The sequence below is a fragment of the Thermobia domestica genome, chromosome 10, assembly GCF_964235325.1.
Source record: "Thermobia domestica chromosome 10, izTheDome1.hap1.1, whole genome shotgun sequence".
NCBI lineage: Eukaryota > Metazoa > Arthropoda > Insecta > Zygentoma > Lepismatidae > Thermobia > Thermobia domestica.
In genome coordinates, this window is record NC_137463.1 from 44,594,362 (window position 1) to 44,608,205 (window position 13,844).

Consider the following 13,844-nt stretch of genomic DNA (forward strand, 5'->3'; position numbering starts at 1 on the left):
TTGCTAGTGATATTTTTTCTATTGTGTTTCCAGTTAAAATTTTGAAAAAAAGTTTCTTTCTTCCGTTCTGGCCACCTGAGCTTCCTAGATTTAATGGCTCTTATAATGTTACCAAGTTTCCAATAATCCACATTCCATCTCTGTTGGGTCCGAATTTTATTTTCAAATACTTTCAGTCTAAGTTCTTCCCTCAAGGTAAGCGATCATATTTCGCAACCATATAATATAACAGGCATAATTAACGTTTTACATATTATTTTAACTTTCAAACTCTTGGACAGAATTCACGATGACGATGATATTGGCGATCCCCAAGACCCGAAAAATACACGTATGTTAAAATCGAAACTCAAGGCAATGTTGATTGTTTCCTTGATGACTCCGCTTAACTGTAATGGGTCAAACCCATTCTTATAGCTTAAGGTGACCAGACGCTCCGTTTGTAATGTGAATGTACCTTTCTACTTTTAAGCGACGATTGGAGATAAGAAAGTATGATAATCGTAACCGAGTTTTTAATGAATTTACAGTTTCATTGCCCTACATATAAAAAAAAGTTATTTTTTCGATATCTGTTCATCCGTCCAATCTTCCCGATGTAAATGTGTTCACTCGCCTAGAAGCCATATCGCTCAATGTACCCGCTCCAAATTCTAAACTTAATGTTTTTATAATTTTCCTTAGGAGTAGTTTTTATTAAAATTTCTTCCTATCCCCAAAATTAAGGGTAGTTTACTTCAGGGTGAAAGTAGACAAAGCAATTTTCTCAAAAAGGACACTAATTAATTGGTGTAATTTTCATATTTCAATATTTCATTAAGAACACCATACAGTAGTATAAGTCATTTCTCAGAAAAAATCCAGAAGGGGTAGTTTGTCCTTAAAGGTGAGTTATTTTGAATGATTTTCTCAATAATGAATCAAGCAATTTTGTTCATATTTCATAAATAAATCCGAGGCGTTCGGAAAGTAACTTCCGATTGGTCAATGTGCGTGAAGTAGTGAGGGGAGCCTTACCATCTTTGCACAGACGTGCACGGTAGATCAGTCTGTATCCAGTCGCGGTAGAGTGAAGGTTGTCTGATTAATAGTTACATTTTTGTAGCGTCTCAAAATAGAAATAGAAAAGCAAATAGAAAACCCCTAAAAGTGCGAGGTGCCAGCTGTTATACGTTTTTTTTACGGCAAAACAATATTCAACAACAACTATTCATCGGGAATTTTGTGCCGTATAAGGACCAAGTGTGATGAGTGTAGGAGTTGTTCTTGAATAGCGTCGTTCATTTAAAAGTGGGCGAACAAACATTCATGACGAAGAGAGGAGTGGCAGGCCGTCAGTGGTCAATGACTAACTCGTTCAGTAAATTGATGGATAAATTTGTGAAAATCGACGTCATGCGTCGAAATTATTATGTCTTCATGTATATGAAGAAGTGACTTGGGACTCAGCGATTTGGTGATGATAAGGGGCTAAAAGACGCAGTCACAGGCTGACTCAAGGCATAGGTGGGAGATTTTTATGCTAATGGAATTTCTAAGCTTGTACAGAGATATGATAAATGCTTGAATGTCTATGGAAACTATGTTGAGAAATAGAGCAAAGAAGTAGTTTTCAGATGTATATAGTAAATTCTTCTTATTTACTTTGGTGTTTCTTTTATTTTTGTAACCAATCGGATGTTAATTTCCGAACGACCCCAGTATTTAGTTAGTTACCTGATAATATGGCATAACTCACTTGTTCTGAACGTGTTCACAAGGGGTAGCTTACTCATGGCGGTGAGGTTTTTCTACATAACTCTCTCACAAACGCTTCCATTGATTTTGTTCGTATTTCATTAACATGAAAATATATCGTGAATAATTTATCCCCAAAAAATGGACAAGGTACTTTACTTTCGGAAGAGGTTTTTATTCTGCATGATTTTCCCCAAAACAACTGAAGCAATTTTATTCATATTTTATAAGTAAATATTTCGTTAGTATTACCTGACTACGATATTAGTGCGGTTTTTCGAAGAGGGCGCTGGTGTTGTGTTTACATCAGTTTATAGGTAAGCACGGTGGGACAGGGGAGCGGAGAGCGTCACTCTGCAGTGTATCCAACGATTTCTAAAAGTTGCAGTTTACATGTTATAAGTAACCTAATCTGTTTCGCTTGATAAAGAACGCCATAAATTATATAGTTGTTATTGAATGCAGGAATGGTTATTCCTGCAGTAATGCAGATGAATTGTGGATAATGACATATGCATGGAAATTTACAATTTAAGAACAACGTAGCACGTAAGTGAGTTTCTACTATGTATAAAGCAGATTGTATAAACATTAATACGTTTTATTTGATTTCGTTATAAGACAGGAACATGTAAAACGCAGGAACAATGATGTCAATGACTAAAAGATAAATTAAGGGTTGATGGTTTAGAGCAGCGTTTCCCAACCGGTGTGCCGCGAGGAAATCGAAACAAAATTATTAATTCTATTACAATCAAATTGCAGGATATTGAGTCTCACATTATATTTATGAGGAAAAATGTATATCTGTGTTTCATATTACTATGAACCTGTACTATGAATCTACAATTTTAAGCTTTATACTGTTAATATGCTGTACATTTTTAATGTTAGAAAAAGTATTTATTATCACTGTTATCACCATTATTGCTTCTTTATTGATGCAGATTATTTCGTAACTTGAAATTTTAAAATATTATTCTATCCTTTCGACAAAGCTAACATGGATACAAATTACCTGCATTTGTGTTTTAAAAGTAGAAGAGATTTGTTTCTTTGTTCTTTAATGATCTTCCTTCTTAATAAAAGTTTGGATACAGTTTTCGAAAAAGAGAGAGTATTTTTAAAAACCTGAGTGCTATACTTCATTGTAATTGTTTTCTATTTTTAAATTAGAATGAAAAATAAGCATAATGATTTACCACGGAGGAAAACAAGTGATCGAGCTTTCTTCTCTGTGAAAAGGATATCAGTAATCACAGAAAAAATTACCGCGGTATTTTATATTTACAAATAATAATAATAATAATAATAATAATAATAATAATAATAATAATAATAATAATAATAATAATAATAATAATAATAATAATAATAATATGAGTGAGCCGCGAGAATTCAAGTTACTCTTGTAGTGTGCCGCAAGTTGAAAAAGGTTGGGAAACGCTGGCTTAGAGACTTGCGCATTACCTTGTAACTGTAAGTTTAAATGAAATTAAGGCTCGCGACGCTTTAGTTTGTTTTAAATGTATGCTTATCGGTTGACAAATAAATTATTTTCTCGAGTTTTAGCCAAGGAAGAATTCCGATACGTTTTTAGTCGAGAACTGTGGAAATCCTCTCCGTTGCTCTTTTGGCTAGCACATGTACCTTTGTTGTACGTGGTTCTGAGTTGAAATCCTAGTGATAGCTCAAAAATTAATTTTACCACTTTTCACTTTCATTAATCATCTGTCTCCTCTAGCATAAAGAGCATAATCATGGGACGTTAAACTAAAAAAAAAAATCATTTCATTTTTTCGATTTTTTCCTTTGGGGAAAAAAGGAGGTGAAGAAGAAATTTTTCCTTCATTTTTTAAAGGGCTATGGAATTTGATAGCTTGCCTTTCGGGCAAAATCTGATTACTGTGCATTTTTCTTTTAGGATTATTATCAAAATCCAGCCTTTTGATAAATGTGGAATAAAAGTATTTATAAAACATCAACGTACGGGTAATGTAAGCTTAAGTATCACTGCTTCAACATATAATAAACTCACAACTTTTATTTACGAGTACAGAAATTCCCCTTGAACTCCCTCTGAATTTCTTTCAGACTCTATGTCTCAGGTGACAAAGGGTTAATTCTACTATCTGTTTTCATACACAATATAATTTTAGAACTTGGGAGCTTACCTTTGCTACCTTTGTGTCTGTAATACATAATCATTTCTCGATGGACTTCAGAGGACTGAGTTTAGCCCGTAAGCACAAGTTGCATATAGTCAAATATATCAGATGTACGGTCTTATTTAACAAAACCTGCCCCTCCCTCTCCTTTATCTGAAAAGCCCTATATTGTTGTCCACATATGAAATTCAAAGACAAAGGCAATCATCTTTAAACAGCTGCATTTTTATTTCAAGTCTAAGTATTAAAATGTGCTACGTGAATTGATGTTAAGAAGCAGCTACGTGATTTCCGACCAATTGTTTCATCACCGGTATCTTGAGCAATGAGATAACAGTGAAAGGAAAACTTATGCAAGTGGTTTTGTTATTGAAATACATATCTATTCACTCTAATCAGTTTCAGAAGTAGCACTAATTTTATAACAACATAATACCTGTAATATTACCCTGAAAATATATTTTGTATTTCTTTTTTAATACGTAGTTCATTTTTTCCCCCTGAATTTCACTGGAGATCAACTGCTTGGAAGGACAAGGAACCTTCAGTTGTCAGGTGCCCCACTTTAAACTTTAATCGTTCCACTATCGCCTCCGATGCTACACTGGGTATATTTCTTTTAAATAAAGTTTTCAAATTTTGGAAGAAATACTGGATTTTTTAAAATGACCAAACTATGCTAAATAATGACAGGTTAGACATCAGAGAAAGTTATCTTTATCTACCATCTCAATCAGGGGTGGATCCAAGTCTCATTCGGAGGCGGTTACGAGTGTGACGGTGAACGATTATCAGTTTCTCTCTGACCGGACTTCTGGAGCATATCCGGAAATGATCTCAATGCAAAAACATTTTGTTACTAAAGACACTGATTAGACAATCGATCGGAGATCACATGGTCCAACCTGGTCGCAATTTCGAAGACGTCTTATTTTAAATAACTACTCAAAAGAACTTGCTTTAAACAATGAAAGCGCAGTTGTCAAAGTATAACTTTGATTCTCAAAGATGAATTTCGAGGTTTTGTTAATAGAAGAAGTAGAAATTCCTTACACTCCAATGCTACGAAGTTCTTAGTGTTTCTTTGTAGAATACTGAGGTTAGTTTATTCGCAAGTTATTGCTACATCAATATGGGGGTGTATGTACTTTTTTGTAATCCCTTAAAGTGTTCTGGAAATAACTTCTATAACTTTTGAAACTGTGTTTGTCTTAACTTGAACATATACTTGAAGTGGTTTATTAGGAACAGTACAAAAATAACTGTGATCGATTAATTACAAACAATCCGGTTAGAAACACTGTTGTTTGTATTTTAGTTCCTAAACCTGCCGCCCGCACTCGTTCGCTGGTCAGGTAATAACACGACAATATGGTATAAATCATTTGAAGAGTTCATTGGAAAAAGGGGGAATGTCCATTTTTACTATTTTTTTTAGAAAAGGATTTTTAAAGTTCAAAACATTTTATTTCCTAAACTTATCGTGGAAAATGGTTGAAATTTGATTTACAAGTTCGTTGTTATACTGGGAAACTAGCTTGCAAAATTTTATGCTCAACGTATATTCTTGTAAGTAAAAACTAAATAAATAACTAAATAAATAAAATAAAAATAAAAGATAAATAAAAATAAAAATAAAAAATAAATAAATAACTAAATAAATAAATAAAATAAAAATAAAAGAACATTGACACGAGGTTGGTTTGTACTGGGGAAAAAGTTGTCTTTTGCAGACAAAACAATGGAAAAAAAGAGGCGATTATTTTAAAAATAGATTGTTTTCTTTCTTCGTTATTTTTATTCTCCTTTACTGCGCTAATAACTTCTTTTGGGGGTTCCATGTATTTCTTATAGAAGGTTTGAGCACCTGGGCTGCATAGACCTTCAAAGCTTGCATATGCTGCTACTTTTCTTCCGAGATATGCAACTTCCCTTTAAGTAAGAGGGAAATATCTTGTAAATCACACCAATAATTATCGCGTTGATCATAGCACCCTATCCAAACTGTTCTCAACCGATTTAACCTACTACTTTATTTTACAAAGAAAATTTTGGAAATGTATTTTTATTCTTGAATCAGTATCAAGTATGGAAGAGTGAAGCAATAAGTGGGGTACAGAAGTTCATTGACTTTATTGACCTGATAGTAAATGTCGTATAAACGTATATATGACAATGCTTGCGGAAAAGTGCAGTTGCTTAATCAAGTTTGAGGACATTAAAATAGGTTCTGGGGCAAGAGTGATATACGTATTTTAACTCATTTAGTATACAATGTTCATTGAATATACCTATATTGCACGCGTGTCTGTGACAACAAAATGGCATGAAAATCTAAAGTTTGCCCAAAAGTGAACATCTCCCCTTTTTCCACTGTAAGTGATGGCGATACCACCTTCTTCCATTTTACAAGGATTTTTTAAACGGTTATAGCAGGCTAACCGTAAATATTTCCCGCGTTTTTGATATATTGAATGAAACTACTCGGCGTGGTCTACAAGATGGCATGAAAATCTAAATTTTGCCCAAAATTGGACATCTACCTTTTTTCCTCTGAACTCTTCATTTGTTCTCAAAATATTCCCAAGGGATAGTTAATCTTAACTCAAATAATCATAAATAAACATTTCAATACTAAACTATCAATAAACCAGTTATCTTGAAAAAAATCGCAAAGGTAGTTTATTCTTGCAGTGAGTTTTTCTTGGATGATTTTCACAAAAGTGGCTCATGAAATTTAGTTCATATTTCGTATAAATATTTCATTAATAACCTGACAATGTGGTATTATTCGTTTCTCCTGAAAAAAATCCACGAGGTAGACATGGGAGTGAGTCTTTCTGGACGATTCTTTCAAAAACGATTGAGGCAATTTTGTTCATATTTCAGAGATAAATATTTCATTAATTTCTCAACTATATAGCAATAAGTCGTTTGTGCTAAAAATATTAAAAGGGGTAGTTTACTCTTAGGGTGTATTTTGTCGGGCAATTTTCTAAAAAAAAAAAAAAAAAAAAAAAAAAAAAAAAAAAAAAACCACGTCCGTTCATATTTTTTAAATAAATGTTTCATTATTAACCTTACAATATGGCATAACTTAATTTGTTATGAAAAAATGAGTTATACCAGTGGCGTGTGTAGACCATCGAGAGTGGTTCAAACACTTAATTTCATATCCTTGATTTTTGCAAGAATATAATTTGATAATGATTTTGCAGGGTACTTTTAATACTGATACTATGTGTATCATCGAGAAATGTATATTTGTGGTAAATTTCACAGGAAAAGAATTATAAATACGAAAATTAGAATGAGTAAAACAAAATGTTGCTAAATGGGCAAGAAAGTTTTATTTTCGTTTTATTGTTCTTATTTACTGCTCTTTTGACATGAAATTTTCCACATGCATGTCTTTGCCAGTTATACACATACTAACATTATAAGAAATACCGGGCGAATTTGTTATCAAATTATATTCCTACAACAACATATTTTCATACATGCGACAATAATTTTCGACATAAGTGTACATTGGAAGTACCGTAGTGTCGAATATTATGAATGTGATACAACGTATTTCTAACAAGTAGGAATAAAGTTACAAGCGATTGAAAGTTTGTCATCAGGAAGTTTCACTTCATGGAACTGACTAGATGAGTACGATAAACGATATAAATGGTTTTTAATGGACATAAAGATTACAATGTCGTTTAAACTAATTTGATATCTGAACCCGTTCTGGAGATATGATTGGTAAAGTTCCGGAGATTAGTAAAGTTTACAACCGTGCCTAAAATTGAGCGATCCCTGAAAACATAGTCGTAAGTGCAAGTTCCGGAAGAACCAAGTTATTAGGTAAAATGGGTTTAGATCGAACTACAGAATAGTAGTATGTAGATAGTTTAATTTCCGAAATTGCACCTGCAGATGACAGGGAAATCTTATTTGGGAGTGTGTCATTGCATTGAATTGCATGCGATTGTTCAACTTTAGTCGAAAAATAGAAAATATGGCATATAATTTTTTTTTCTCCGAGCTCCTGAATTACGTAATTGCGAAAACTTGATGTAATTAAAACTTTCAAAAATTATTCTTGTAAGGTTATAGAAGGAGGGAAAAGCAACGTTTTGTAAAACAATTTCTTGCAACTACATTTTAAGCAGTATAGTAATCTTTACCTGTGGCTCTACGTGGCGTAGTCGCTAATATTCTCACCTTCGGTGTGAGCGGTCCTGGCTTTGATTCCCAGTGGGGGCACTCGATCGAAAAAGTGTTAAATGTTTTTTCAGGCCATCCACTTTGAATGAGGTTTTCCTCATTCACATCAAGTAAATGAGGAAGGTAGGTACCGGGGTGGTACCTACCTTATATCTTTCCCAATCCTTTCTTTCTTCCCTTTCCCCGGATAGTGTACTCGCTGAAGGACGTCATTCCCAAACGTGACGGGCTAAATGGCCACAGATGCCGAAAGCCCAGAAATCTAAATCCTAAATCCCAATCTTTACCCATATTTTTCGTATCTCTGGTTTGGGTTGATATCTCAAATTGCTGTAAATGGCATGATCATCTTTAAGTTTATTGGAAACTAATTATATATGTTGATGGATGTGATATTTTGATGCAAGTTTTTTTTTTTTCGAAATAAAACTTTTTTTTTAAGAAAATACAATTTTCAATCCCTTGCAATTTTGATTCTAATTGTGACGGGTCTCAATCTAGGGATCATCAATCTATATTAATACTGGGTATCAGATGTCCATCATTTAAGAACCCAGCAGCCTTGTAAGTTGGATGGTTGGATGGTTAGTAACATCGGTTAGTTGCCTACACGTCGCAAGTTGTAAGCTTATTGTAACATCAAGGTATACAAGAGGTTTGCGCGGGCCAGAATGTTTAGCCTGGGCCCGGCCCGGCCAGTGAATTTACAATGTGAGGTCCGACCCGAGTCCGAAATATGTTTTAGCATTTAGGCCCGAGCGCGGTCCGAGCTCGTGTGATGATCAAATAAGCCCGAAATAAGCCCGAATTACAGAAACTTAATAATTTACGCAAAATTGTATTTTTATTGACAGCAATTAGATGTATAATTTTGCAGTTATGCTTTAAAAGTTCTCCAGAAAGAACAGAAGAACAGTGTAATATATATCGTTGTACAGTATATTTACAAAATGTGGCCCGAAAAGGTCCGAGAAATATGGTTGCATATTTAAAAAAATTTACGGCCCGAGCCCAGCCCGGGCCCGAAGTGATGTATGATTTGTAGGCCCGAGCCCGTGTAGACCTCTAAGATATACGTTCATTAGACATCTATTGTTTGCTTTTTACAAGGAAGTCCTTGTATCTGTAAAAGCTTTTGTAATAAAACTGTGCTAGCATTAGCTAGTACCTTTACCCCTTTCTTTGCTTTGTCAAAGTTTCACACGCGCTGTCTTTAAAAGGCCTAATCACTGCAAAATTTTTTTTAAAAAACTGCAGATTTTACAGTAATTATGCGATATTTTCAAATAGATAAAAGATAATCGAAATGTGGAACAAGAGCGCTCTAGACAATATTATTTTGCATGAGGTACCGTTATCACGAGTCACCTAGTAGCTTTCCGTTTGCAATCATTTAGAAATGCGAAAATAAATGCCGATTTTCTAAATGGCTGGAAATCGAAAGCAGATAATGAGTCGTGATAATGGTATCTCATGTAATATAATATTTTCTAGGGCTCTCTTGTTCCACATTTCGATTATCTTTTATCTATTTTAAGATATCACATAATCACTGTAAAATTAAATCTGTTTATGATGAAAAGTCGTGTCGTTTCATAATTATATAACCACTCGTATCATGTTCACAGTATTCTAAAGTAAGGTACTTCCGATGTGCATTGGTATATCCATCTAACTTAGGTTATTATTGTTTTGTATGTTTATGTTTGAGGTATACCGTTCCTAGTCATAACACTAAAAAATAAGTATGGTATTGTAGCTTTCTCTTTAACATGTATATTTTAATTACTCATATGTAATAACCTGAGTTGTGACATTTTAAAAAATGAATAATTTTATGTTGGATTGGTAACCCTGTTAATCGGATGGTATTGCCGAGTATATCAAACAATGTCTGCCTATCAGTATTTGCATGATACAAAATTTCAGCATATGTTTCTAAACCACACAATTTAATAGTTACAAAAGGCGTTTCAAAGGATAGATTTTTACACTCTCTGTATATTTTAATAAAGACAAACTTTGTTGACAAGAACTCCCTTGCGGCTAGGCTGTTAGCGTACGCGCCTTTCGCATGAGAGACCCGAGTTGGATTCCCTGTGGGAGCTGAGGTGGTTCGGATCTCACGTTAAGCTTTAGGTCCATGTCTCATATAGCATTTTTGCTGAAATGGAATCTAAGCTGAAAATCAAATCAAAATCTGTTGAGAGTGCACTACCTGAAGATAATTGATTTATCACCTGCAATTTTTACACATTTTTCAAAAAACAATTTGATAATCTTCGATTGGCCAGGTACTTTAAAATTCAATTTGTTTTGCCTTGTTATCCAATTTACGCACCATAAACCTAAACCGTTTTAACTAGAAATGTGTATTAAGATTATAGCAAATAGGTACGTATGTTTATTTACCTGTCTTGCAAGATTATTATTGTATAAATATTTTACATCTTTCCTGAAGCTTTCATTTCTTTCCAGAATTTAATTAAATTAGAATTCACGCATATTCGTTTTCATGTCCCTTACATTACCTTAATAAAATAAATAAATAAAGTAGTATAGAATTTACTAGGAAATTTGTTAGTAGGGAACAGTAAACTTTATAGTGGCACAAGCATAAATAAGGAAAATATTTTTTTAAAAAAATGAAGAGAACGGGAGATAAGATATTAACGTACATACACAGTGACGTCGCTCAAGAAGAATAGGAAAACATCACGGAGAAGTAAAAAAATACAGAAAAAGGAGGAGAAGGGACGGAAAACATCATAGATAGGTGTGAGTGAAGAAAAGGAATGAAAAGGAAATTACAAGAAACATCCACCTACCTACTTTTGCAACGATTTTCTCCAGAAGAAGAAGAAGAAGAAGAAGAAGAAGGTGAAGAAGGAACATTTTGCAAACAATCCTCAGGTTTTCTTGGAAATCTTCTTTTAGTTGGTTGGAAGATGGTTTAGGCAATACAGAGGATTGTATAACAAGAAGGAAGTGGGTGGGAATGAATTTTGAACGGTGGAAAGAGGAGGTGGAGGAGAAGAAGAAAGGTGTTGGTTGGTAAATGAAGCTGATGCTGATAGTGAAATGAGTTTCTTCATAAGAAAATACTAAACCATGAATATTTTTTTTTGGAAGAAAAGAGAGAAAGAGAGAGAGAGAGAAGTGGTAAAAGATAATATGCCGACACCAACCAAAATCCTCTTAATGTTCCCACGAATTCTAAGTAACGATGTTATATCGAGCTAGCAGAAAGAGAAAGAGGAGGGGGAAGGTAAGACGATAAGCATAAAGTTGTATCTACTCACTATGGTATCTTGCAAGACTATGTAAAAAGGGGGAAAGTTTGGACGTGCATGGATTTCTTATTTTATTTTTTTAAAAAAAATATATATATGGAAAGAAAGGGGAAAGTTTGAGTCCTTATAACCAGAAAATGAAAGTGAAAATCGATAAAATCATAAAATATATTGGTATAACACCACTGTAAGAAGTAGAAGGAAGTCTAACATAATTGAATATAATTGATATTAATAAAAAATATTTCGTTATTATTATTATTATTATTATTATTATTACTATTATTATTAATAATAATATATACAATATCTTTTATATATATATATATATATATATATATATATATATATATATATACGTCATTATAAACATCATATTTGTGTACAACACCTCATTAAGAACAGGGTCATTCCTATCTAAATGGGAACATGTCCATGTGGTAGCGGTTTATAAGAGCAATGACAAGGTAAATTCAAGCAACTAGAGGCCGATAACCTTATAGAATATATTTTCTAAAATTTTTGAAACTATCATTCACAAACAGTTGTTTTTAATGTAAAAAGCCTATTTCAAAAATCAATGTTTTTTACAAAGGAAAATGTTATAATCAATCTCTGTGAAATAACGGATGTTGCCTATTATACAATGAAAAGTAGATCACAAACTGATGTTATATACATAGACATAAGTAAAGCTTTTGATTGAGTTGATCATAGACTACTACTAAAAAAAAAAAAAAACTGTCAAACATTGGTGTAACACCCTTGTATCTAAAATTTTTTGAAAGCTATTTGACTGGAAAAACATACTATATTAAAATTGGAAATGTCTTGTCAGATTAATCTATTATTAGTAACCGTGTTCCTCAAGGTTCTCCTCTGGGTTCATTGCTTTTGTAAATTTTTATTAATGACTTACCAACAGCTTTAAATCATTCCAGTATTTTACTTTATGCTGATGACATTAAGCTCTTTAGAGTAATAAACAATATTGAAGGACAACGTTAGGCTACAAGAAGACTTAAGTAGAATCATCACTCGGTGCAAAGATAACGGTATGAATACCAATTATTTGAAAACTAAGAGTATTACCTACAGTAATAAATCGCATTACTATGTAATACAATACGAAATACAAGGTACTATAATATAGAAAGTTGACACTATGAATGATTTACGTGTAACATTTGGCAAGTCATTACTTACGCTTTGGTGATTATATAAATAATATAGCTATGAAGCAAGAAAAATAATTGGTTACCTGATAAATCAATGGCCTGCTTTTTGTAAGTCAGATACTTATGTACTTTTATATAAATTACTGGTAAGATCAAAAATTTGAATATGCATCGGTAATTTTGAACAACTTAAATACTCTCGTGAACAAACTTGAAATTGCCGAGGGGGGTGCGGTGGTTCGGTGGTAGAGCGTTCACCTCCAGTGTTTGGGATCCCTGGTTCGATCTCACTTGTCAGTTCACGCCGTGTGAACTTTGTGGTGGACAAATATCGTGTGTGTGTGTGGTTTTTCTCGGGGTTCTCTCGTTTCCTCCCACTTTCTTCATTCCATCATTTCATTCATTTCTCATCATCACCGTCTCCTTTAGCCTAACCGGCATAAACGTGGGACGTAGAACTCAAAGATTTCATTTTCATTTTATTTTTTTGAAATTGCCGAAAAGTGTTTTCTTAAAATACTTTGTTTTAAGTTAGGATTAGATTATTAATTTAACACATATGAATACTAGAAAATATATTTCGAAGTAGAACCATTGGCTGACAGGAGAAATTTAATTGACTCTGTATTTGTAGAAAAAAAATACTTGATAACCGATGTAACTCGGACTATGTTTTTAAAAACTACGGATTTTAAAGTTCCAATATACGGTACAAGAGTAAACATTTTATGGCAACCACATGAAAGGAAATATATTTTAGTCTCTAGACTTTTTAACAAACTATAGTAGACGCATATCTTACAATGTGACTTCAGCTTAGAATTTTTAACATATCTTAGTAATTATTTTTATCTTCTAATTTTTCACGTCTCAGTGTTTTAGAAAGTGACACAAACTACACTGTCAGAGTTTATCTTAATATCGATCCATGTTAATAAGTTGATGATCATTTATCCCTTTTACTATATTATAGTGTTAAAATAATGTAGATTATGATAAAGTGCTGCATTTCAGTTGTTCTCAGCAGTGAAATAAAGTTCATAATAATAATAATAATAATAATAATAATAATAATAATAATAATAATAATAATAATATTAATAATGTGGCGTCTGGTTCGGTGTTAATGATTTATGATCGCAATTAATCATTCGATGCTAACATTACCGTAATTCGGTCAATCTGGGTTCGATGATAGCGAACCAGACAACCAGCTAAATAAATACACTTAGCATATATCATTAAATAAT

General features: G+C 33.0%; 1 protein-coding gene across 1 annotated transcript in view; it reads left to right on the forward strand.

The window, feature by feature from the left end:
• LOC145661449 (uncharacterized) overlaps window positions 1-11,181 on the forward strand; it is a 53,076-nt gene extending 41,895 nt beyond the window's left edge. Inside the window, exon 2 of the mRNA XM_081726759.1 lies at window positions 11,061-11,181. Within this exon, the coding sequence (XP_081582885.1) occupies window positions 11,061-11,181 (121 nt within the window). The remainder of the gene's footprint in view (window positions 1-11,060) is intronic.
• The last annotated feature ends 2,663 nt before the right edge of the window (window positions 11,182-13,844 follow it).